General features: G+C 39.5%; 1 protein-coding gene across 8 annotated transcripts in view; it reads left to right on the forward strand.

Annotated features, from left to right (window-relative positions):
- Positions 1-26,621, forward strand: part of MYO1B (myosin IB) — a 182,627-nt gene that overhangs the window by 95,572 nt on the left and 60,434 nt on the right. For all 8 annotated transcript variants that reach the window (XM_005573782.4, XM_045368338.2, XM_005573785.4 and 5 more), the window contains exons 5-9: positions 2,759-2,863; positions 7,832-7,878; positions 11,917-11,980; positions 23,689-23,787; positions 25,150-25,253. In XM_005573782.4, the coding sequence (XP_005573839.1) occupies positions 2,759-2,863; positions 7,832-7,878; positions 11,917-11,980; positions 23,689-23,787; positions 25,150-25,253 (419 nt within the window). The remainder of the gene's footprint in view (positions 1-2,758; positions 2,864-7,831; positions 7,879-11,916; positions 11,981-23,688; positions 23,788-25,149; positions 25,254-26,621) is intronic.

The following is a 26,621-nucleotide window of genomic DNA, read 5'->3' on the forward strand; positions in this document are numbered from 1 at the left end:
AACAGGTTTTCAGAGGACTCGTTGTAGCCATGAATGTGAATTTTGAGGTTTTGAGGTTTGGCCACAGTAAGGTCTATAATTACTAGAATAAACAAAAGAGCCTGACCTAAACTTTATATATTTTTTGTCAGTTTACCTAAAAGAAAACTTTTCATTTAAAATGTGTGATTGTGTATTTGTGTGTGTGCGCGTTAGTATGTTTGTATATTTGCCACTGTTTAAGGCAGTTACTTTGCTGATAAATGTTTTCAGTCTCCTGGTATTACAATGGATAGACAGGCCAGAAATTTATGTCAAGAAAGAAGCATATACATAATATATGTGAGAGTTCAGGTGGGGATGGGGAACAGAGAATGCAGCTGAGAAAGCAGAAAGATGAGAAAGCAGGCCTGGAGGGGATTGCTTCCAGGGCCAGACTGCAGAGTTGGATGCGTGGGTGATTGAAGAGAGCTGCCCCAGGGCTGGAGACTAGATAGCAACGGATGTTAGGAATCTGCTAGGAGGACAGCCTCACCTGAATTGAAAGAGAGCCTAGAAAGTATCCTGAAGTGAGCAGAGAAGAGCTATACTTCGGACTGGAGGGTAGAGGGCAATGTGGCCCCCAGGAGTGAAATGAAATATGGTAGTATATAAAGTCTTTGTCTGTAAGTGATGGCTCAGGACAGCCTGAATGGTTTAATAGGATTATCTATGTATAATGCACCCACTTTTTTCTAGTTAAACCATGAGAATAATGGAAAATGTAGTTGAGGAACTTTAAGCGTTGGAGGTTGTGTTATGTGGACAGTGAGTGCCCTGTGAAAGAAGGGTACTGCAGAGATGGAAAGATGGTTGTTTCTCAGTTACAGTCTTTAAAGGGAGACAGCAGAAATCAACCACACGGATGACCAGATATCCTATTTGGATTCCTTTTCATTACCCAGGAAGCAAATTGGAGAGAGTTACCTCCAACCATTGAAGACGTACCTAATGTCCCACCATAGTTCTGTGCTCCATGAGATTGTTTCCTTCCCCCTTGAAAAACGGAAATGTATTTGCCAGTACTCCAGAAACAGACACCTTAGGACTTGAGAACTTTATGTGACCTGCATAGATTCTTGGTCTTCAGTGGCTCCTATTGGTTGATGGTTTTAGGTTGCGCAAAAGCCCTAAGGAACACGTCGGGCAATGTGCTTAAAGTGGCGTTCCAGTTGTTCATGTATTATTTTCCCAATGGTGGGAGATGGGACCGGAATCCATCTGCAAGTCTCCTGTGAGACAGTTAAGATTGCCTCATTACACCTGTAGGCAGAGAGACCCTTCCTCCAACTTGGAGGAGGCTCACCTGCCCACTGACAGTGGCAGTAAAGCAAAGACTTGAGACAAAGCAGGATTTGGAGAGACTGGTTTCCTTACCTCAACTACCCAGACCAGGGAATATGTTTTCTTCTGCCAACATAAAATAGTCAAGCATTTTCTGGGTCCTGGTTATGGAACAACTAATTAGGACAGCCCTATGGAAAACAGATTCCATAGCAAATAAATTAGGGAAACAGAGCATTCTAGATCCTTTTTTAGAGTTCACCAGTGTACACGATCATATTAAAAGCTTTGAGAAGCCTTTTGATAAAGAAAGTGGTTTCACTGCATCTGACTCGCTGTGGCTCCACATCCACTGTGGACCTCATTTTCCTTAAATATCTATTAACATTCCTTAGAATTCAGTGTTAAAAGAATCAGAAGCTAGTAGGCAGATGCTGAGAGAGGGACACGGACTGGTAGGGAAAGGATAAAACCACCAAAGACATGATTTGTCCACCTCCCCAGTTTGAGCTAAAAAAATTTTAGGTGGTTTTATCCTTTGCCTCCTGTGGCCTATTCTTTAGCAGCTTTTGTAATATTATTGCTAGTGAAGCCTATTAAGACTACCATGCCTGTAAAAGGCTGTGTTTTTTTCTTATTAAATCCTTACATTGGCTGCTTAGTTTTTGAATTAAGTTGAAGAATTATGAATTTGGTCTAATTATGAGCAAACCAGTTTTTTGGTTTTTGGTGTTTTTTTTTTTTGAGACAGAGTCTCTGTCACCAAGGCTGGAGTGCAGTGGCACGATCTCGGCTCACTGAAACCTCCGCCTCTCGGGTTCAAGCTCTCTTTCTGCCTCAGCCTCCCAAATAGCTGGGACTACAGGTGCGCACCACCATGCCCGGCTTATTTTTGTATTTTAGAAGAGATGGGGTTTTAACATATTGGTCAGACTGGTCTCAAACTCCTGACCTCATGATCCACCTGCCTCAGCCTCCCAAAGTTGCTGGGATTACAGGTGGGAGCCGCTGCACCTGGCCGAGCAAATGACTTGGAACATATGAATTGGAACATATCTTTGAAGAAGAGCAGTCTTCTAAACTTTAAAAATACGTTTGGTAAAGATACCCAGGTTACCAAGTTATTTTTGGCTTATCAGTATATAATATAGTAATTGCATATAAATGACTGCTTTAAGAAGATAATTCTGATATTTTGTTGGTCATGTTACTAAGCAGTTTTTTAACAGCCCAGTGATAAACTTTAAACACAGTGTTTATTATGTCTGAATTAATGACATGTCACTAAATAGAAAGCACAAATATTTAAAAGGTTTCCAAAACATTATTTACTTCTCTAGGAATAAAGACATTTGAAAATGCCATTATTGGGTCTTCTCCCCCACATTTCCTCCTCCCCAAAAAGATTTTTTAAATTTCTGTGTTATTGATTAATATGGCTTATTTTCATCCACAGAGGCCAGCAAGCTTGTCATGTCCTATGTGGCAGCTGTTTGTGGAAAAGGAGCAGAAGTTAATCAAGTTAAAGAACAGCTTTTACAGTCCAACCCTGTCCTGGAAGGTAGGATGTGTTATGTACATGCAGTCGGTGTGACTTGAACAGTAGATTCAGTTATACGGGTGCTTTGAGTACCTGGTCTGCTGGGAGGTGTTCTGGGAGGGAAGAGGAAGGAAGAAGAGATTCAGGCCAAGACCTGAGGAGCAAATAAGCCGTGTTCTAGAACCTCTTGGCCTAAGTGTTTAGCAGAATAGTTTACTAATGTAAAATGAGCTTCCTCACTTAACAATCACTTCCCCACCCAATTTTTATTTGAATTACTTAGATTTTGATTAAAAATAATCAACCAATTATTTGCATGTGATGGTGCAGTGCTCTTTTATTATTCAGGATAACACCTGTGGCTGATTGTTTTTGTTGTTAGAGAAATGAGGGCTCACCCAGAGAAACACTTAAGGACCCATTTTTTCCAGGGCCATAGAAAGTCTAAACCTGACTGGAGAGTGCACAAATTCTCTATTTAGTTCTCTGTCTTAGTCAGCTTGGGCTGCCATAACAAAGTGCACAGACGGGGTGGCTTAAACAACAGAAACTTATTTTCTCAAACCTCTAGAAGCTAGAAGTTCAAGATCAAGTTGCTGTCCAGGAAGGTTTTATTCTGAGGCCTCTTTTCTTGGCTTATATGTGGCTGCCATCTTGCTGTATGCTCACGTGACCTTTTCATTGTGCTTGAGTCGGGAGAGATGAGAGCAAGCTCTCTCGAATCTCTTCTCGTAAGACCACCAGTTCCATCCTGAGGGCCTCACCCGTCAGGACCACAGCTCACCTTGATTCCTTCCCACAAGCCCCCCGTCCCAGTGCTAGCTTTTTGAGGGTTAGGGCTTCAGCATATGAATTTTGCGGGGAGATAAGCATTCAGCCCATAACATCATCAGAAAACAAAACCAGAAACGAGTTTCCTTAATGCCAGGGAGAATGGCATACAACATCAGTGTGAACTACCTTGGCATTAGAAACAGTACATCAAAGTCTTTCCTATTGATGGCAAGCCATTAAACTTGCTTTATGGCTGGGCACAGTGTCTCGTACCTGTAATCCCAGCTCTTTGGGAGGCCAAGGTGGGTGGATCACTTGAGGCCAGGAGTTCGAGACTAGCCTTGCCAACATGATGAAACCCCTTCTCTACTAAAAATATAAAACTTAGCCGGGCGTGGTGGCACACGCCTGTAATCCCACTTCTTTGGGAGGTTGAAATGTGAGAATCGCTTGAGCCTGGGAGGCGGAGGTTGCAGTGAGCCGAGATCACGCCACTGCATTCCAGCCTGGGCAACAGAGGAAGACTGTGTCTCAAAGAAAGAAAGAAAAAAAACAAGCAAACTTGTTTTATATTGTAAGCGACAAAGGGAGACTGTCTCAAAAAAAATGCTTTATCTTGTAAGCATGTCTACTGTCACTTCACATATTTGTTGTGGTGGAGTAAGGTTTCTCAGCCTCAGCACTGTTGGACTGCTTACATGTTGCTGTGGGAGGATGTCCTGTGCATTGTAGGATGGCCTGTCCTGTGCACCTCTGACCTCTGTTAGCTGCCAGTTGCACCCCTGCCCCTAGTTGTTACAGTTGAAAGTATCTCCAGACATTATCAGGTGTCCCCTGGGGAGTCAGAACCACCCCGATTAGAATCTCTAGCCTAGATAAGTAGTTAGGTGGAATCTTTTGGTCCAAGTCATGGAAGGATGAGATTCAACATGGATTAAAGCAGAACTGCTTTTTCCCAGTATGAAGGGTTAAAACCCTGCCCTGTTGTCGTTTGTACTCAGGCTCAGCCTCTCCTGCCCTTTCAGAGAGGCTCCCGAACAGTGAGTATTCACTGTGACCCCGAGACACACTTCCCATGCTTCAGTTTCACCATTACAAGGACACACCATGCATCTGTATCCCCAGTTAGTAGCATAAGAGAGAAATAAGGCAAATCATCTATTATGCTGTTTTTGATCTTTCCTCCATTTCAGTATCTTAATAACAAAGCTATTATGGAAAGCGGTATCTCTCAACTTTATTGTTCCAATATTTGGCTTTTTGTTTATTGCCTTTTGCTTTTAAGTTAGGGTGCTATACATTTGCTGTATTTCTGTATATGCTTATTTTAAGAATGCTGTGATGTAAAGGAGAAATGCTGAAGATTGCTGTAGCCTGCATCTGTGACCAGAATCTGGCTCTTTATTCGGTGGTATTTGGAACTAGGCTCCAGTGCAGGAAATGGAAGAAATGTCTACTGTGGGCATGCATTATCTTTTATGGGAATGCTTTACTTTTTAGCTGGAGCTGCTACTGTAAATGAACATTTAGAACAATGAACTTAAAAAAAGCCAATTGAGGAATGTGTCTCAAGTGTTCTATAATGGAACACTTGCTTTTTATTCTGTGGCTCACAATAAAAGACTTTAGTGTTTAGGGTTGTGTTTAGTAATGTGCAACTCAGATTTGTTTGATGAAAAGATGGTTTATGGCTTGCAAATAGCACCCTGAATAAAGTTTCTTTGAAGCAATTCCTTCACTTGCCCCTGACCTTCAAGCCACAATAAACTGTCCTTTATGCATCAACATCTCTAGTTGGACTTGGGGCTGTGCAAGTTAGCTAACTTGGCAGCCCTGCATGTTCACACCCACCACAAAAGACTAGCCTGTGAAAACACAAGAAATGTCATAGTCTTCATGATAACTAGGTCAATACACACCATTATCAAGGTTGCATTCATGAAAGCCTTTTAACTGGTGGTGGACATGGGATGAGCACGGGAACCTCTCCAGCAAGCATCCTTTTTTGAATATTTTTAGTGTGCAGATTTCTTCACTCTGTATAGCATCTCAGCTCATCTTCTGTTGAAGACAGAATTTGCTGCCGGGGACCTACCAAACCATACTCAGCCCAAGCAGCATCTCTAAGGCAAAGAGCTTTGCCTGTGTTGACTTTGTAAATGTTGTCTTAACCGAGCTTGAGCAACTATTTTTTTAAGAATCAAAAACACAAAGCCGGGCGCGGTGGCTCAAGCCTGTAATCCCAGCACTTTGGGAGGCCGAGGCGGGTGGATCACGAGGTCAGGAGATCGAGACCATCCTGGCTAACATGGTGAAACCCCGTCTCTACTAAAAATACAAAAAAAAACTAGCCGGGCGTGGTGGCGGGCGCCTGTAGTCCCAGCTACTCGGAGGCTGAGGCAGGAGAATGGCGTGAACCTGGGAGGCGGAGCTTGCAGTGAGCCGAGATCGCGCCACTGCACTCCAGCCTGGGTGACACAGCGCGAGATTCCGTCTCAAAAAAAACAAAAAAAAAAAACAAAAAAAAAACAAAAACACAAAAAAGCCACCCCATATAAAATACAGTGCATCAGGTGTGGCTGCTAAATTACCAGAGTTAACATATGTAAACATACACCCTCTCTCCTTGATCAGGTGACTGCTTTCAAAAGTCAGTCCAGATTTTAGCCCACAGGTCTCATTTGAACACTCAGTAGTCTAATCTGCTCCCTGTTTAATTTGAAGAAGTTATGGAGACCTCCAGAGATTTGATGCGTAGCCTCTGACCCCAAAAGTTTATTTCTGTTCACCACATTATCATGCTAGCTGCCGTGTGGGCCCTGGATCCCAGTAATAGACCGGGCAGGTGGGAGACTTGGTAGAAATGGAGGATCTCATGCCCCTTCCCAGACCCATTGAACCTGAGTCTGCACTTTAGCCTCATGTCATTAGTTTGCACATTCAAGTTTGAAATGGTAAAGATGGGCAGGGCGGGGCTTCCAGAGCATCAAACAGGGAGCTCCTCTACTTATACGACTTACGTTTAGGCTGCTTAATCTTCTACTACCATGGCCCAGGTTAATTTGCTCCTATCTTGTGCACAGGCTTGGTGAAACAATCCTTTTACTCTATGACTCCGTGCTGTTCCCTGTGTTAAATAGGAGCACTGTGCCTGGGGCAGCGTCAGCTTGGGGTTCTTAAATGCCCTCATTTAAAAGGGAGTCTTGTGAGGGATTTGTCTCCAGGAAACAGCTAAGATTGGAACATTTGTTATTTTGCATTATGGGCCAAATTGTTTCTCTTCGTTGTTTGGAAAGTTTCACCTAGGTCTGATATACATAAACTGATGAAAGCACTTTTAGCCTATTAGAAATGACTATTGTTTCCAAATATCTTACTCTTCCTATATTCCAGAGCTATATAATTAATAATATTTAAATAGCTTTATTTTAAAATTAATTAAACAATTTAAAGGTTCACATGCCTTTCCCCATGATCTGGAAACTTCAAGTTCCATAAAGCCTTTGATAATGATAAGTAATCTCTGAAATAACCTTACTCAGTGATGATAATCCTAGAAGAGCATGAAGCCTTGCTTCCTGGTCACTCAATTGACTACTCTGTAAAAGTGTTAAAAGGTGTTGAATTAGATAAGGTTAAGTTTACAGTAATACTTGAATTCCATGAATCATAGGAATGATTTTTTTTTTCTATGAACTTGTAAGACATGGAAGCTTTAGCAACTTACTAAGACTTCTGTTAAGTATATTTCTGTGGAAGTTTTGGACAGAAATATCATTGCCACAAGTTGTATTTTCCAGAAATCATAGATTTCAAATGCTGTATTTGCTTTATCTTTCTGCTTGAGATTATTATTATTTGGGCCGGGCGCGGTGGCTCACGCCTGTAATCCCAGCACTTTGGGAGGCCGAGGCGGGCGGATCACAAGGTCAGGAGATCGAGACCACGGTGAAACCCCGTCTCTACTAAAAATACAAAAAATTAGCCGGGCGCGGTTGTGGGCGCCTGTAGTCCCAGCTACTCGGGAGGCTGAGGCAGGAGAATGGCGTGAACCCGGGAGGCGGAGCTTGCAGTGAGCTGAGATCCGGCCACTGCACTCCAGCCTGGGCGACAGAGCGAGACTCCGTCTCAAAAAAAAAAAAAAAAAAAAAAAAAAAAAAAAAAAAAGAGATTATTATTATTTTTTTAACCATACGTCTGTTTCTTTCCTACTAGCTTTTGGAAATGCCAAAACTGTAAGGAATGACAACTCCTCTAGATTTGTAAGTATTTGTATAAGCATAAGTGTTAACACTAATATTTAGCTCATGTATGTTTAAACAACCAGTAGATGTTTAATATTTCTTAATACACACATTTTTAAAATAAGAGGAACATCATCTCTATTAAGACTCAAAGTTCTATAAGGACTCTTGGTTTCTGGAATTTTCCTTTTGAATTCTTTTTGGAGTAACAAGCTATTTTTATCATGTTTTCTTGACGTCTTCTATCATAAAATCCCTTAAGCAATTTAAATGAGGCTATTTAGAGTAACACTTTACTTATCTGAGTTTGGTATTTAGAAATCAAGAATCAGAAATTAAGAGAAAGGTAAACTGGGTCTCAAGTTTAGGGTTAGGGTGCACCGTAGCCCTTGTCCCTTATTTAGTGGGTCCAGAAAGGATGGGATGTATTTTAAAATTAAATAGAGGTGAAGTCTGTAGGCTTGGCAATAAATGCAAGCGTGTGGGGTGAGTGTGGGGCTGTAGAGTAGAACTGAATAATAAAAACCAAATCTGTTTGGTGTTTTGAGCTTGATTGAGTTGGAAAATGCTAGACAGGGTCCATCTTCCCAGCTTCATCCCCCACTACTCCCTGGCCTGTGCCTTGCATGTTGATGCAGTGGGCTCCTCCAGCCGGGCCATGCTCTTTGGTGCCTCTGCCCTTTACAGAGACACAGCTGCCTGAATGCAGCTGCAGGAAATGTTGAGTCTGATGGTGGTGTTTTGAAATTGATGTATACATTTTTATAATAAAAGATCGTTTGTTTTATGAACCGTCTTCTCACATACATTACTGATTGCCATCAGGGACAATTTTGATGATCTTTTATGCCTTCTTACTTGAGACCCTTCCTGACCTTTCTCCACCTTCTTTTAGATCCCATTTAGCTCTTTCCTCCTTAAGGTTATTTTGTGCTTAAGGCAGGACAGTGACCTCAGGTGGAGATAGTTTTGATGGTTTAGAAAACAGCAGGCTAAGTAAGGTTCCTAATTCCAAGGCTGTGAATTTTTTCCGTCAGATTAGCCCCTTAAGTTGTTATAACTGATTTGATCCGTGCCTTTTCCTGTTGTGGTAACATGGCTAATCTCATTACATAAATAGAATTAGAAGTGAAGTGTGGGTGATAGAAGTAATTCTAATGATCAAGCTCCTTTATGTGATACAGATTTTATTTTTGCTGTTTGCAAATTATATGCACACACAGTATTTAATATTTGCAAATATATTTAGTCTATAGACCATAAAAATGTAGAAACCCGTATTACTTAAAAGGCTGTTACTTCTTAGTGATATTTGAAATCTAGTGAAAGGCTTGGCAGGTGATTTGGTTTATTAAGTAACTTCAGAGAAATCCTATTATAACTTGGGTATTAGGATATGAGATTAATACCTGATTATAGGCTAAATCATTTCATGCCCAGTTTTTAGCAGTTTCTCTGCTTTGTGGTCTGTGACTTGACTAGTAATATACCTATGTTTTAATTTTATAGCAGGACTCTGCTGTATTTAAAGTTACTACTGTACATAACAGTGGTTTATGTACTTGTGCTCCGGGGAAATTGCAATTTCTTTGACTTGCAAACCAGTCTTTGTTGGTCTAGTTAACCTGGAATGAAATCCTTGACCTCTTCACAGAGTAGTCTGATAGACCCTGCCGTGTTCTAGTTAATGCTTGCTCATCGTAGCTCACATTTTGAACCAGTGTTCCCATGGAGATGCCTCACAGGGTCCCCTCCCCACCACAGCAGCTGTAGTTTGACAAATTGAGCTATGAGTTATTTCTGAGTGGACTAGTAACGTGATCAGAACCCAGCTTTTGGCGAGTAATCAGGAAGTGGCTTAGTGGGAAGAATGTCATTCCACTATCAACCGAATTCTCAGGGCTGGCCACTAGTTGGTTTATCCCTGGTTGGCATCCTTTTCCATTCTCTCCAGTGTTTATTCTACTCTCCTCAAACCTCCTATTTTTTTACTCTCAGCTCTTGATGTTACGCCTACTTCTCAGAAATCACCATCGTCATCATACAGGTCTTCAAACTGAGTTAATCCTGCTTTCTGGTGCCTGGCCTATACGTATGTCTATGTACGCTCCTTTTACCTAGGCTGTAGATTCTGTCGCCTCATGTGGCCAGGGACCACCTTCTATCAAAAGGATCCCCTCTTACGTGGTCAACCTCTGACTCCTTTGACAGAGTAACCATTCTTCCCCTCCTTTGTAGCTGCTTTGCCTCCTTGGTCTCCCACCTTCTTGGAGGTCCTCCCTGTCCACTCAGTGGCCTGGGCCACAGGACTGAATTTTTTTTGTTATCCTGTCTCATCTCCTGCATCCAACCTGGGCCTGTTACTGTGACTCTCCGGGTAGCTCTCAATTCTGTTTACTTTTTCTCTTTGACTACTTCTACTTAAAGCCACCAACATTTCTCCACTAATCACTGTAGCCACCTCCTGTCAGCTACATGTACTCTTGCTTCTTTCCTGTTCATTCCATACTAGCCAGGGAAATCTTGTAAATAGGCAGGTTTGATCATGACATCCTTGTTTAGGAGCCTTTAAGGACAGGGCTTTTTTGTGATGAGAATATCTCAAAGTAATCATGTGCTCCAACTTCCCTCTCCAGCCTTGTTTCCCACTCATCCTCATGGTTGCCAATTCTTAACGCCTACTCCTTCCTGGTCTCCCACCTCCTTGCCCACCTCACTTCTGCTGATACTTTGCAGTTAAGGTGGGGCAGATTTCCTGCTCTCCCTTTGTTCCTGCTTCTTTGGCATAGCACCAGGACCCACTGTAGGACATATCCTCCTAGACTGGAGTGTCCGGTTGACCTGTCTCAATTCCCCCACTAGACAGTAAGCTCCTTGAAGGCAGGAGCCATGCCGTGCTTTCGCTTGTGCCTACTTCAGCTTTAAAGAAGTGGTTGACAGACATATCCTTATGAATAAGTGCAGACCTAAAAGGGTAGATGACCCGTGATGATGAAAAAAGAGAAGGTGCAAGAGCATGGGTAAGCTGATACAAAGGCACAAATTGCATTGTTGACTGAGTTCCATGTGATTGTATTTCTTCTCCCTTACCCTCATTTGAAAATTAATGAGTTAAAGTAATTCTTAGGATATGAAACAAAACTAAAGACTTTACTTATTAGAACCACACACACTTTTCCAAACAAGAAACATCTGTCACAGTTACTCTGTTATACTTGTTACTCTTTAGGCAATTATAGACCAGTTCTTTAACAATCAGAATATTAAACTCCGTGTGTGTGTCTGTGTGTTTAAGATACTGTCTATAAAGTGTAAAATGAACCCTGTGTTATATATTGCTATTATAATCTGGGTGAAAAGCCAAAAAAAGGAATAATGATCAGTGTGCTTCTGACCTGTTCATAACACATAATCTTGTATTAACAATCAGAATATTAAACTCCGTGTGTGTGTCTGTGTGTTTAAGATACTGTCTATAAAGTGTAAAATGAACCCTGTGTTATATATTGCTATTATAATCTGGGTGAAAAGCCAAAAAAAGGAATAATGATCAGTGTGCTTCTGACCTGTTCATAACACATAATCTTGTATTTGATTTGAGTCGTTATAAAAACAGATCTCTGAACGTTTCATTTATTGATATGTTTCAAGTTCCTAGCAATGGCTTAAAACATATTCTGCAAATAAAAAAAGACTATCTTCCCAACCAGTCTATATACACAGACGACTTCTTTTTCTTCTGTTTTTATTTTTGAATTGAGTACATATCCTCCAGTAGTTTGAAAGATAATCTGAAATGGAAAAGTCACATGGTGGCTGAGAAGATTTGTTCCTAAATTAGCAGTGGGTTATATTAGCTTTGAACTAACGGGGTATTTAGTATGAATTATTTATGGAGGCATGTTGTTTTGCATCTTGGTTATATAAACTGTGTCTTTCTTAGTTACATTTAAACAAATGTAGAAAAATAAAGGCTTAGTCTGCTATTCTCTAAGAAGTACACTGAGTGAGTATTTTGAGATGAACTAGAAAATTCACAGAATCTTTCTTTGGCAGGGCAAATATATGGATATTGAATTTGACTTTAAAGGCGATCCGCTAGGAGGAGTAATAAGTAACTGTGAGTATTTTTCTTGAGTCCTTGTAAAGAAGTTCAGAATACTAAAACATGTATTTATAGTAGAATAGTTTAGATACTTGTGTCTTGAGGCATAAGAATGTTTCCTTGCTTTATTTTTAAACTTTAAGCTTTGCATTTCAGATTGTTTTATAATATAATGTAATTTATAAATATTTTTAAAGATCACTTAACATCTTTACCTTGGAAAAACTTTTTAGGAGTTTGCTAAATAAATATTTGCCTTACTATATTCTATAGATCTTTTTAAAGTCCTGTAGGTCTTTAAGGGAATCCTGTATGAAAAAAGATCCTCTAAGGGTTATTTTCTTTAACAAAATGTTTATGATAAAAAAGCAAAATATAAATAATTGGTTTTAAATTAATAACTTTTGGAGTAATATTTATTCAATAAAAGGAGTAGACCTGTACTTCAGTCTTACTTTGAGAAATGTTGCTTCTCTTCCAGTGTATTTAAGTGATTGGAATGTGATACACTTGTTAGGTAAAACAGGTTTTTTTTAACTTTCTTTAGACATGATTTTTGACTGTGGAAGTGAAATATTCTATGTAAAAGGTAAAAAAAACAAAACAACAACAACAAGAAAAACACAGTCAGATGAGGTCTGCTCATACTAGCCTAGGTGCAGAGTTTTCTAAAGTGGGTATATGAGCGCCACACGGGGTTTTCAGTGTCTCTTATAAAAATGACAGTGCTGTCAGTGCTTGGGAGCTGTGGCGCCCACGGCACAACCCTGATGTCCCTGCTCCTCTTGACTCATGGTTGATTAGTTTGGAAAATGTAAGATGATGACTCAGGGCTTTGTGCACCCCAGCCACAGTCTGGTTATCCTCTTGAGTCCTCTAGGTTTTTTGAGGACCATAGATCTGAACCTCTTCCTACCCCTGCCTGCCTCACCATCCCATGGTGCTATTGGGATTGTTAGAATGAAAAAAATTATGTTTAGACTTAAAAAAAGAAAGGAAAAAAAAAGAGTTGACTGAAGTATCCAAAGTGTGCACATTTATTTTTCTTATAACAGTGGCATTTCGTCTTCAAAGGAAATGTTATGCTGAACTCCAAAGATGGTACCGGTGAAATGAGACCTGATCTGGTTGAAGAGGAGATGGGTAGCCCAGAATCCTGGCACTCTCAGATGCCACTGAGATCTTCCTGACTAGCCCTAGCAGAAGAATGCCCTTTGAAAATTATTATTTAGTTAATTTGGTCAAACTATGCAGCTGATGTAAAAAAAAAAAAATTAAAATCATGATTCAGAGAGTAACCATCTAGGGCTCGAGGTTTCTCACCTTTAAAATGATAGGATTGAATTGGATTAATTCCATGGTTCTTCCCATTTCCAGCATTCTGTAGTTCTTAAATAATTTAATTTCTGGCTGGGCGCAATGGCTCACGCCTGTAATCCCAGCACTTTGGGAGGCTGAGGCGGGGGGGATCACCTGAGCTCATCAGTTTGAGACCAGCCTGGTCAACATGTGAAACCCCGTCTCTACCAAAAATACGAAAAATTAGCCAGATGTGATGGCGCATGCCTGTGGTCCCAGCACAGGAGGTTGAGGTAGGAAAATCACTTGAGCCTGGGAGCCGGAGGTTACGGTGAGCCGAGGTTGAGCCACTGTGCTCCAGCCTCAGGTGACAGAGTGAGATCCCATCTGAAAAATAAATAAATAAAGTTTCCATTTTAGTTTGCCCAACTACACAGTTTTGTATGCCATGTGTTGGGATTGTCCGTTTTTATAGGAATGTTTAATTATTAGAGAAATGCCTTGAAGAGAAAGTTTTAATATGAATTGAAGTTGAATGGGATAGTGCTACTTAAGTTAAATGATTTCATACACAAAATATGGGAATAAAAGTACTCATGCAAACTATGTATGATATAACCAAAGGTAAATGATTATAACCCCTGCCAAAGTTGTTAGGAAAACTCCTTTTACAGTATATGGCAGCTGATCAGAGCTATCCAGCTAGTGGTGTGCCTCAGTTTTAAGATCACCATTTTAAGGAATGATTAGTATTTAGTCTGAATGATAACTCATGAGTCTTTAGTGCTTTCTTTTTACAAGACAAATTCACTCTAGCTATAAAGTTAATAAAACACTTTTTAAAAATGAGAGTAGGTTTAATATTGTTTTCATTACAGAACTTACAGCTGAACATTTTGGAATGATTTAATCAATATTACTCTTGAGGATTTTAGGAAAATAATTCAGGATAACTTTATTATAAGGATAAGAAAACAACTTTGGTTTTAAATTTTGAAGTTTAAGTTCTAAGCACAAATGTCTTGTCCCCTGATTCTTGCAGTATCCGTGGAGAATAAATATTAAACACTCAGTTCTTTTCCAATTAAGATTAATATATCTTCATGAATGGATTTCATATGGTGTTTGTTACCATTTGTTCCCACAGTGAAATTATATTGAAATTTGTGGTAGTGGGAACACCCTGGTATTTAAGAGTATCCTTTGCTTTGGAGAGAAAAGGAATACATTAGTGGTAAGAGCAGGAAATTTCATCTTGTGTAGAGAACTGACTCATAGGTGGTCATTGGGAGCTGCTGCCTTCTGGCAGAAGGGAGTTTAAAGCAATGGATACACCATCTTGTGTTCTCTCCAAACTAAAGAAGCTAAAAGTTGGCTTCTTGTAGCGTAGAAAAGAAGACAAAATTTGCCATTTTGTAGGAAGTATATTTTGCCTCCTTTTCTAGCAGCTGCCTAGTGAAAGCATAGATTGTCATTGGCAAAAACTCTTACCTTGAAAAAGGCACAGTATCCCTTGAGCCAATTGTGTACCCAGGAAGTGGAAAGGAAAAGAAAGCCCAGTAACTTCTCTCTCTTTTTGTAAAAGAGACAAATTAAGTCTGGAACTCACTTGAAAACTACGTATCCCTAAGGTTAGTGTCTTTAAGAGAGGTATTAAAACAGAAGATGGTAAAACATTTGCTTCAATAGAGAAGATAAAATATAGAAACACATACAAATGTTTAGGTAATGTAAAATGATACTTCTCCTACTTTGTTAAGGTTTGTTGGTCTGATAATATTTATCTTTTTGTATTTGGGGATTTTACATCTGGTGTTGTGAACTGGAAGCTTTTGGAAACCAATTTTTAAAATTAATATCACAGGCATTTGGTGGCAGTTTAGACAGTGGAGAACATATGGTACAAGTTGCAGGGATTCTATCTTCTAAAAGAAGAATAGCACAGAGAAATATACGCTATGAAGAAACTGTTATTTCAGATGTGCATATACCTGAGCGAACTATGGACGAGAGAGGTTGTCTTGTTCACATTACCATGTCAAGAGCCTAGCGTAATACCTGACACAGTAGGTGTGTAAGTGCATATAAAGGCAGGCTCTTTTTTCCTTGTCCATTATTTGGGGCATACCCATGAGCCTACTTTTGCAACTCTTGTTGGTTTATCATGTGATTTCCAGTGTCTAAACAAAAGACAGCAAATTACTTCATTCTCTGTGCCTCCATTTCTTCATTTTGAAATGAGAATAACTATAGGACCAATTGCATAGGTTGTCTTGAGGTGTAGATTATGTATTAGTATCTAAAGCACTTGTAGTAGTGCCTGGTACATAGTGAACACTCAATAAATATTTGCTTTTTTCAGTATAGTTATTTGTTTGTTGTCTTTAGCCTTTCATCAAATACATGCTCTGTAAGGACAGAGCCTTAGCCTGGTTCGTTACTAAATGACCAGCAACTAAAATAGCGTCGAACATAGGCTGGGTACCATGGCTCAACGCCTGTAATCCCAGCACTTTGGGAGGCCAAGGCGGGCAGATCACGAGGTCAGGAGTTCGAGACCAGCCTGACCAACATGGTGAAACCCGACTCTACTAAAAATACAAAAATTAGCTGTACATGGCGGCACGTGCCTGTAATCCCAGCCACTCAAGAGGCTGAGGCAGGAGAATCACTTGAACTTGGGAGGTGGAGGTTGCAGTGAGCCGAGATTGCACCACTGCACTCCAGCCTGGGTGACAGAGCAAGACTCTGTCTCAAAAAAAAAAAAAAAAATAGTGTTGAACACCTTATATATATTTGTTGGATGAATTAATGATCACAGAAGTAATTATGTACAGTTGAGAGGTTTTTTTGAGAAATAAAGCTTCTGCTTTATTAGAAAATTTTGTCTGAGCTGGGCGCGGTGGCTCAAGCCTGTAATCCCAGCACTTTGGGAGGCCGAGACGGACGGATCACGAGGTCAGGAGATCGAGACCATCCTGGCTTAACACTGTGAAACCCCATCTCTACTAAAAAATACAAAAAAACAAAAAAAAAACTAGCCGGGCAAGGTGGCGGGCGCCTGTAGTCCCAGCTACTTGGGAGGCTGAGTCAGGAGAATGGCATAAACCCGGGAGGCGGAGCTTGCAGTGAGCTGAGATCCGGCCACTGCACTTCAGCCCAGGCGACAGAGCCAGACTCCGTCTCAAAAAAAAAGAAAATTTTGTCGGAATATTCTGTGCTAATCATTTAAAAATACTTCTAAATAAATACTTTTCCTAAATCCCAGAAAGGCAAACAAAATTATTGGTTGTCAGACTTCTCCTGGTACTGACTTTGTTCAGCTTGAAAAAAAAAAAAATTCGGCTAATTATGAAGGGAGGCAAATGCTGTGATTGGTCTATGTTCCAGTTATTCTTGCTGTACTGCCTGACAACCCCTGCCCCCTACAACCTCAAACTTAGAGTACAATAAGTTTGGGTGTTTCACAGTATTACAACTAGGTTTGGAGAGGAAAGTAACATCCTGGCAACCCGTGTTCTAAGAGGGTGAGGAGGAAGCCTGAAGTAGTCTGGGAAAGCATATGGCATGCCACTTCTGCTGTACTCTGTGTAGTCACAGTGGGCACTAGCTTGCACAGTTTCAGGGGCAGAGACACAGATCATACCTCTCAACAGAAAGAGTGTCAAACAATTTGTAATCATTTTATTTTAGACAGCCACTGTCTGATAGATCGTTTTCAGAAATAGCACAATAATTTCTCACCCTGTGTCCACATCCTTGATGAGTCCCCTCTCTCATTTACTCAAGGCTTGGCTGGGAGATGTATTTCGATCGATGGAACAGTTAGCAAATACAGCACAACCAGATACTTGAGGATTGTTGATGTATTGGAGTTTGTCCTCTCTTGCTGATCTTGGGAATTTACTATCACCATCATGCAAATGAGCCTGGGTTAGTCTGCTGGATGAGGAGAGACACATGGAATGAACTGCTAGACATAGGAGTGAGGACGTCTTAGCCCAGATGGCTGCCAGCCAGTCTGCCAGCAGACAACCAACCCGTGAGCAAGCCCAGCAGAGATGAGCCAAGTTGGCTCAGACCGGAAATATCCAGCTGACACTCATGATCATGAGCTAATAAATGGTATTGTTTTAAGCTGCTGAGTTTTGGGTGATTTGTTATGCAGCAAAAACTAATCGATACAGGGGTGTGATTGATAATATATCCTTTCCCTCACCCAGTTTGGAAGCACTTGTCAAATAGGCACAAGAATCAAGCTGGAGAAGAAGTGGCTTTATTACTGTTAAAGGCAAGGTTGAGGAAAGTGTCTTTTGGTTTATCACCCAAGTAGGTGTGTTAGTAGTCCTTTGGCACTTTGGTAGTGAGGCAGTGATTGACAATATTAAGCAACTGCTGGCCTCTCCTTGTGTGCATTGCCCCATCTGTCTTTTAGCACTGAGGAGTAGAGCCAGATGTGTGCACAGTGTAGGGAACCCAGAGAGCTAAGCCCTCTGTGCATGGCCCTTTCTTCTGCAAACCTCATTGCTCAGCAAAGTCTTTTTTCTTGTCCTGGGGAGGAGTGAGTAAGGGGCCAGCAGGCTGCGGGAGTTACTCTAAGGAGATCCTTCCACATGGAAACGTAAAGCAAAAGGAAACGGCCACCCTCCTCACAATGGAGATGGAGGATGGAACAGATTACTCTGGATTGCTTTGTTTTTTCACATTTCTTTTGAATTTATGACACAATTGGCTTATACCTTTATGTGCCGTCTATCTCGTGGCACATTGTTTAATCTGTGTGTGTGCTGCATTCATGCTGTTTTGTATGGAACGTGGTTTTACTCTTTTAAATTGTTTGAGATTTACAGCTTTGTTCTTCCTTTTATATCATATATTTGATTTTATTGATGGAAAGTCATCAATAAAAGGCATGAAACTGCCTGTTAGAACGCTTCCTAAAGGAAACTCTGATCAGTTTTCTGGGAATATATGTACTGAGGTGAAATAGAAGACTCCCTGTCTATGGGTCAGTTCTCAGTAGTGAGTGGATATTCCTTAATAAAGTGTCTGTTTTTAATTTCTAATACATACAAGGCTGAGCTTTTTTTTTTTTTTTTTTTTTAGTTTTAAAGCTCCTGAAGAAGACAGAAATAGTCAATCATTGTTTGTGACGTATCTGTAGCAATTCAACTGAAATACTAAAATTTCAAAAGAGCAGTGCTGTGACTTCGTAATGGGTTCCTTTATATGAAAGTAGATGCTTTCCTTTTATCTCAGTTTTACTTTGTTTTTCTTTTTACAAAATACGTTTGTCATGAAGAAAGACTATTTATCATGAAATGAGACTATATACAGATATTGAAGAAGCCAGATGTTGAAATATATCTAAATTAACCTCAGATTAATTAATTAATTCATTAATCTGTGTTTATTAGGGTAGTAAATCAAGATAGTAAGGACCAGATATTTCATTACTTTTATTTCAGGATTGGGTCTAGAATTTTAGATTCAGATACATTCATGAACAAATTTTCAATTATTAGATGAACATTAAATTTGCATCAGAAAACAATCTGTTGTCAAAATACATATATTCTATATGTATATAACAAAATCCTAATAAAAAACAGTAATTAGGTATATAATAAGCTACGTTTTTCTTAGTGCTTTAGAGCCCAAGTTAATTTTTCCTGTACAAACACTGGAAACCCTTTCAGAACTTTAATGCAATATGTCTAGCTATCTTTAATGCTGATTTTATAACTTCAGGATACTGACTTTTGAGTGAAAACTTTGAAGTTGATTTCGTAAAATGCTGCAAAGTGCGGTGGAAGTGGGGGAAGAATTGTAATGTCATGGCATGCTAGATGCTTTAGATCCCTCAAAGCAAACCTGCAAATAGATAGAGAATCATGTGAGACCATGGCTGTCGGAGCCCTGAGGTCGATGTTCATATCTTTTTTCATTTACTATAGTATACATACAAAGTGAATGAATGATTTGGAAGAAGACATTTGCCCCATTTTTTTAATCTTTAAGATTTGTCGTGAGTGAACCTTCCTAGTTGTCAATCTTGAGGGTTATGTTGTCTGTTTTCAGAAAAAGTATAGAATAGATTTTAGAATATGTATCCCAATAAGTAAGTAAACATAAGTTCATAATCAGAATTTTCCGCTGAAACTACCATCCGTTATGCCCATTCCTTCACTGGTTGTTTGGTACTTTTTCTTCGGGAGTGATTAAGACAAGAGGAAAAAGGTAGATAAATTATAGTTGCTTAGATCACGGGCACATGCTTGTTGTTTAATGTATCCTTTTGCTTTACTGAGGAGGCATAAATTCACTGAAAGAACCTAAATGCCGCTGAGATGCTTTTTTCATAATATTCGTCTTGGAGCAACTGGAGAGGAGGCACGGGGTCTCTGTAGGCCATCAGTTTGAGTGATAGTCTTTCAATCAGGCTTTCATTGTCTTTCTCACTTCACAAGACAAAGCTGATTTTTTTCATAATTAGCCTTAATCAAGAATTTGGACCACTTCTTTTTCCAGGAGAGGACAGTATACATAAAATAATGAAGCTTTTATCATACTATCTAACCCTTTCTCTGTTACATCCCAAAGTATGTGATGTGATGTTTTTTTCTTCTCAACCAGTACATGTCTTTTTATTTATTTGTCTGTTAAAAAAAACTTCATCCTCCAGCAGGTACAGTCTTAGACTATTTATTTCACACCTTGTGCCTTGGGGAGGCTGTCTCTGACATGCACAGGCACTATACGTGTTGTGGACCAGCTGGTAATGAGTGGAACTAGGAAAGCCCCTACATGACGGCCAGGCCCCGTGTTGATAGTCAGGCAGCGGCAGTGCAGTAGGGCAGGGGGGCAGGTTCTGATTCGTTGTTTCTTTGTCCCTGCCCCCTTAACTTCCCCATTAGAGTGGCTTAATATGTTTATCTCTTTCCTTAAAATGGAAATTTATGCTAAATTTAATATAAACTTAAACTCGTATCTTGTGAGGAGGCTGTAGCTGCATTAGAATATGCAGAATATCTCTTCTGTACTGAATATCCAGTGTCTAATAATAACTCTTCTTTACTAAATCTTGCTAGCAGAGGCTCAACTGGTGGTGGTAGAAGTACACCTAAGGCAGAAGAGAAGGCTGTGCAAAAGTTCTGCTTTGACTTAATTCAGGGGCACATTTAAGTAAATTAAAACGGTCAGGTGGTGAGTCCCTATAGTGAATTGAATTTATGTTCTCTACTTTGAGCAATTATTTGATATGGCTTCAAGCTGTTAGATTATGTTGGTGCATGCACATTTAGGGGAAGAAAACCAATAAGGAATGGTCTTAAGCACGAGTAAATTATTTGGGGGCAAACATTTTCCCTGATTACTTTTCTACCTGGAAGCTTGTGACTTACGAGAAAAGTCATAAAGAAACTGAAATTGGAGGCTCTAGGGTAATAGAGTAAGCATTTTAGGTGGTAAAACCTTCAGCTGCTTTGTAATAAAAGATTCCTCATCTTGTGATTGAGTTGCTTAGGTGAATTCATGTATTTATACAAAGTACAGCATTTCCAAGTGTTTAAGGACATAGCTTTTTTTTTTTTTTGGCTGGAAAATTGTAAAGACTGTAAGCATGATCCCTAGTCACCCAGAGCTTTGAATTCTGGCTCTATTGCTTTTACCAAGAGTGGGATGCGAGCCTCATTTTCTTATCTGTAAAATAGGGATTATAAAACCAACCTCAGGGAAGGTGTTCAGGGTTGAATATGATAGTATCATGTTTCACATTTGAATATGAGAGTAATCACTGATGATTTCAGTGTGCGCAGTTCACAAAGTACATTTGGCCAGCATTTCTTTTCACATCGCACACAAGTTAATATTATTCTTTAACTTGGTAGTTGTTATCTGCTGAATCTTACAGCCATTGCCATTTCTGCACTCTGCAATGTCTATGAGCATTTATTCAAAAGGTGTCAAACAGTGTGTTGCTGTTGCACAGTGTAGTGTTATCATGGGCTTTTTGAAGGTGTTGTTTCATGTCTTGACCTACTACAGTTTGCTTTTGTAATGTGATTGTGGTTTTTTGTTTGTTTGTTTGTTTGTTCGTTTGTTTGTTTGAGACAGAGTCTGGCTCTGTTGCCCAGGCTGGAGTGCAGTGGCACAATCTTGGCTCATTGAAAGCTCTGCCTCCTGGGTTCATGCCATTCTCCTGCCTCAGCCTCCCAAGTAGCTGGGACTACAGGCGCCCGCCACTGCACCCAGCTAGTTTTTTGTATTTTTAGTAGAGACGGGGTATCACTGTGTTAGCCAGGATGGTCTCGATCTCCTGACCTTGTGATCCGCCTGCCTCGGCCTCCCAAAGTGCTGGGATTACAGGCTTGAGGCACCGCGCCCAGCCACCCTGTAATGTGATTGTAGAAGTGCTGCTAAACAATCGCTTGTCATCATTATAAGGTGCCACTGTAAGGTGAGAGGACAGCAGCTCACCTTGTCCTCACTCACAGAGGCCTTGGCATCTCACTGTGAAGAGAGCTGCTGCTGTTGGTTTGGGTGGCAAGAGCAGCCAGGAACACGTGTGACTTTTGTAGGCCAAGTGGAAGGTCAGCACGTGTCCATCTGGTGCCAGGCTTCTTCCCAAATCACTGGCACATAGTGCGTTAGCAGTAGATGACCTGTTTGAAGGAATTTGTGCATGAATGGATGAAGTCAAATGTAGCGTTTATATTTTTTATGTAATCAAGCCACTTTCTTCTAAACTGGAGGAATTTCCTATAAAAATTAGCTTTTCAATGAAGAATGTGCCCATGCCCTGTGGGTTTTTTCTTCTGAAACTGTTACAGGATCCCACAGAAGCTCAGTCACACGATAAGTAAAATCGTACTACATCTTTAACATTGTGTATTTAGTCTATCTTCTGCTTTGCGCGTCAGTTTTTACGTATTAATTGAAACATTCCATTTTTTAGAGATGGTAATTATTACACAATCCTTTTTTTCCCTAAGTTATATCCCACTTGTACTTTTCAACCTTTGGGGTTTTTTTGTTTTGTTTTCATGTTTTCTAAATATGAAGGCTTCATTATTTTCCATCTATGATTTAAGGACACTGGCAGTCTTCCGAGTCATATGAGAGCCGGAGAACATGAAAAATCTGCAGCATCCTGCGCCTAATAATTTTTGTACTTACATATTTTTGTTCTTTTTCAGTTGGCTTAATTTTTTATGCTTTCTTACGCTGCATCTCTTTATTCTTACAATCTTACGTATTTGGAGCACCCTAGGACTTCTCATTCATCAAATATATACCCTTTCACTCTACCTAAACTCCTCCATAAATGCTGGTGTAGGTTCCAGAAATACGAATTAAAAAGTTGAATGATCATTCCTAGATTAAATGGCACATCATTCTCTCCCTTACCAAGCATTTTTCGTGATGTTTTAGATTGCAGCCTGATTGGGGGGACGTCAAATTTGTGTGTTCTCTAGAATTAGTGCTCAGTGATGACGTTACTAATTTGGAATTTTGTAGTTGAAGTTTGCCTTTGCCCACAGCCTTTTGTATCACTAGTCAGTGATAAGCAGGGCTCCAGGCAAGAATATCCTCTTCCATTGTACTTTGCCTTGTGCTGTATACTGCCATAGTGATTCCTTTCTCGTCCCTCCCTTCCTTCCTCCTTCCCCATTTGAAAATTTGGTAAAACCTCAGATTTATGGGTTGAAAATTATCTGGGGTCAGTGAAAATATAATATCAAATGACACCAAATCAATGAGAACCATCTTTCTCTAAGACTTCAACATATCCACAAACTCTACTTTGCATCTCCCAGGTAATGGGCCATGTGAGTGCAAGAGTCCTGATTTCAAATCCTAGTTCCACAGGTTGCCAGCTGAGTTATGTAAACTCCTGAACTATCAGTGTTTTCAGCTGTAGAATGATACCTTATAAAATGGTTGGGAGGATTCAGTGGGATACTATCTGTAAAGCAGTTAGCACATAATAAAGATCTCAAAGTGTTAACTGATTTTTTATTATAATTACTAGGTAGACTCATAATTGAATGGCTGTATTTCATTGCTTACATTTGTAATGTTACATTTTCAGGAATTTAATGTCATCATAAAAAATCAAGAGCATTATTAAAATAAAAATGATATTATCTTTAATCAGTGTGTTGAATGTAACTTATTTATATATTCATTAGTTAAAAAGAATGTGACCTGTGTAGGATTTTCATTAGGTGAAAATGAAACTCAATGTGATTTTCATTAGAGTTGTGCTTCTTCCTGAAGGTAGAACTGAAAATATAGCTTCCTTTATTATTTCATTTTATTAACGCAGAATAGAAAGTAAAAAAGAAAGTGAGAAGGAAAAAAAGCATGGTGGATTTGAAGGTGAAACAAATGCCATACTATGATTTAACTCTTCTCTTTAGATCTTTTAGAGAAATCTCGGGTTGTTAAACAGCCAAGAGGTGAAAGAAACTTCCATGTGTTCTATCAACTGCTCTCTGGTGCCTCTGAAGAGCTCCTCAGTAAGTCTCTGTTTCTGTGTTGTTGTTGTTGTTGTTGTTGTTGTTGGAGCTGGGAGTCTCACTATGTTGCCCAGGCAGATCTCTAATTCCTGAGCTCAAGTGATCCTCCTGCCTTGGCCTCCCGGAGTGCTAGGATTACAGGCCTCGTGCCTGAATTGTTTCTGTGTTTTAATTTTCAGTGTCACAGCACTTTCTGACGCATTCTCTTTAAAACATACTCCTTATGCTTTGCCCCTTCCTTCTCAAGAATTTTCCATGATTCTAGTTGAAGTGAAGAACATGGTGTGTTTGCTTCTACCACACCCCAGGGTACGTGTAATGTTCCTGTACCTCACCAGATACTGTGCCATACATCTCCGATGTGTTGAGGACTGTGCAGATGATTCAGTCGACACAAGTGGGATTTCAGCAGCTAGAACTACCTCAATCTGGACTTGGCCAAAGCCAATTAGTAGGGCAGGGACTGATCATACATTTAAAATATAAAATGGAAGAATATGTTTTTTCTCTTTGGGGAGAGAAAATTATCAGCGTTCTAATTACATGAGTACAATTACATAAAAACAAATTGTTAGGCGAATATTTAAAAATAGTGGAGAAGACATTTTGCAGTTGATACAAGAGATAAAAATATGGCCTTTGGAATTTTAGAGAATTAGCATAATTCCACAAAGATACTATCTAATAGCCAATAGCTAAATGATGAAAAGTAGTGAACAAATAGTTCAAACAAGAAGAGCTGTGAAAAGTCAATACCACTTAGGAAAAGTCATCTTCACTAATAATCAACAAATGCAAATTAAAACAGCCCTGAAGTATCTACTGTGCATGTATTATAAGGATCAAGCTAGCAGAGTTGTCACTGATCTGCTTGGAGCTTGTGGGTGTTACTTCAAAGCGAGGACCTCTTACAATTAGAGGCTGCCATCCAGTCACACCACTTTTTGGGCTATATTCCAACAAAATAATTCAAATGAATCCAAAAAACAATTGGTATGAAGACATTTATCACTGCCCTATATTTATTATTATAAACTAGAGAGAACCCAAATATCCAATGGTGAAGGAATCACCAGGCAGACATCATATGTTATAATGAAATAATACATTGAAGATATTTTTTATTATAAAAACTCGAAAGAGACTTATCTAGATAAGTGTAAAACAAAGTGTGCTATCACAGTGATAAAAGTCATTTTAAGAATATGCTGTTACTGATATTTGGGTATAACTTTTGTTCTTTTGATTCAGTACTTAATCCCAAAGCCATTTTACCGATGTGAACAAGATATCAAAGGGAATGAGATATTAAAGATTGGATTTATTGAAGCAACTTAACAACTTGTGTCTTTGATTCAATAGATAAACTTAAGCTTGAGAGGGATTTCAGCAGATATAACTACCTGAGTCTGGATTCGGCCAAAGTGAATGGAGTGGATGATGCAGCAAATTTTAGAACCGTGCGGGTAAGATGTAGTACTTTCATCAAGCTTTAAATTGCATGGCACTGCATTGCTCAGCGGGAACTGGTAACAATTCTGAGTTTTCTTTAAAGTGTAGCTCATTCTCCCTAAGGTTTTAGAATTATACAAGAATTCTATTTTTGTTACTTTGATTTTTTTACTAGCTCAAAAATCACATGAGATTGTGAAGGCCATGCTTTTATTAGAGCGTGTGATTTTACCATTTATCATAAGGAGCTTTCTTATTATATTATCCTGGGGTTTGACCCCTTTAAGGTTATTTTTAAATTCCAAATGTTTTTTATGGCAAAAGTTAATTTCCAACTGCCTTTGGATCATGTTAAATCAAAACTATTTTTGAGACAGAAAAAAATCTCATTTTTATACAGTTTTAGAAACTCATATATAAACCAGAGCGATTAGCATTCCACATTCATTAGAAAAGATGATTTTAAATAACACTATACTCTGTTTTCTGTCTTAATGTGTGATACACTAGACATGATGTGGTAACTGGGATTTACTTGCAAATGAGACAGCTGTGGTGATGGGGAAAGGGGAGAGTAGGATGAATTATAGATAAAACAAAATTGGCATCCGTTAATTGTTGAGGGTGAGTGAAAGGACATGTGGGTTCTTTCCCTGCTCTCTCTACTTTTGTATATGTTTGACAACAATAACAAAACCTTGCATTACTCCCATTGCTATGTAGCCTAGCCGTTTTTAAAAAGCCAGCTGTTCTCAAAAAGAAAGTATCTCTTAGAGTATGTCATTTTAGAAAACTATATAAACATCTTCATATGGAAGCAATAGTCTGTTGATCCCTGGACATGATTTTGTTTAAACCTTGAGTCCAAGACCGATTTTAGAACCACTTTACTTGGCACGTAATTAGCACTCCATAAAAATTTATGAATGAACAGATGCCTCCTGTTACCCACAGTATCTTGGGCTGGGCACTTCACCTTTGCAAACCACAGTTTTTCTGATATGTAAAATGAATGAGGAGCTTTTCTTTGTATGGAGTTGTGCAAGTTGGTTTTGTTGCTAGTAGCAAAACCTCAGTGTAAAAAAAACAACATATATACAAACTGAGCTGCTGTGGTTGAAGTGGAGGTGGACACCCAAGGCTCTGCTCTCATCCCCCTGTTTCTTCTGTCTTCCTCTTTACATGCCCCCCTAACCCCCGCCACAGCACCAGAGGTCCCCCAGGGTCCCTCGAATCACAGTTGGAAACCACTGAACTCGATATAGCTTTGTCTTTTATGGGGTTTTTCCCCCAGAAATAAATCTGTAATATGATTCATTTAAAAAAAAAAAAGAACAGAACAGAACAGAAAAGAACTACGGGAAAAAAATAGTTGCTTTTTT

This window comes from Macaca fascicularis, chromosome 12 (genome assembly GCF_037993035.2).
Source record: "Macaca fascicularis isolate 582-1 chromosome 12, T2T-MFA8v1.1".
NCBI lineage: Eukaryota > Metazoa > Chordata > Mammalia > Primates > Cercopithecidae > Macaca > Macaca fascicularis.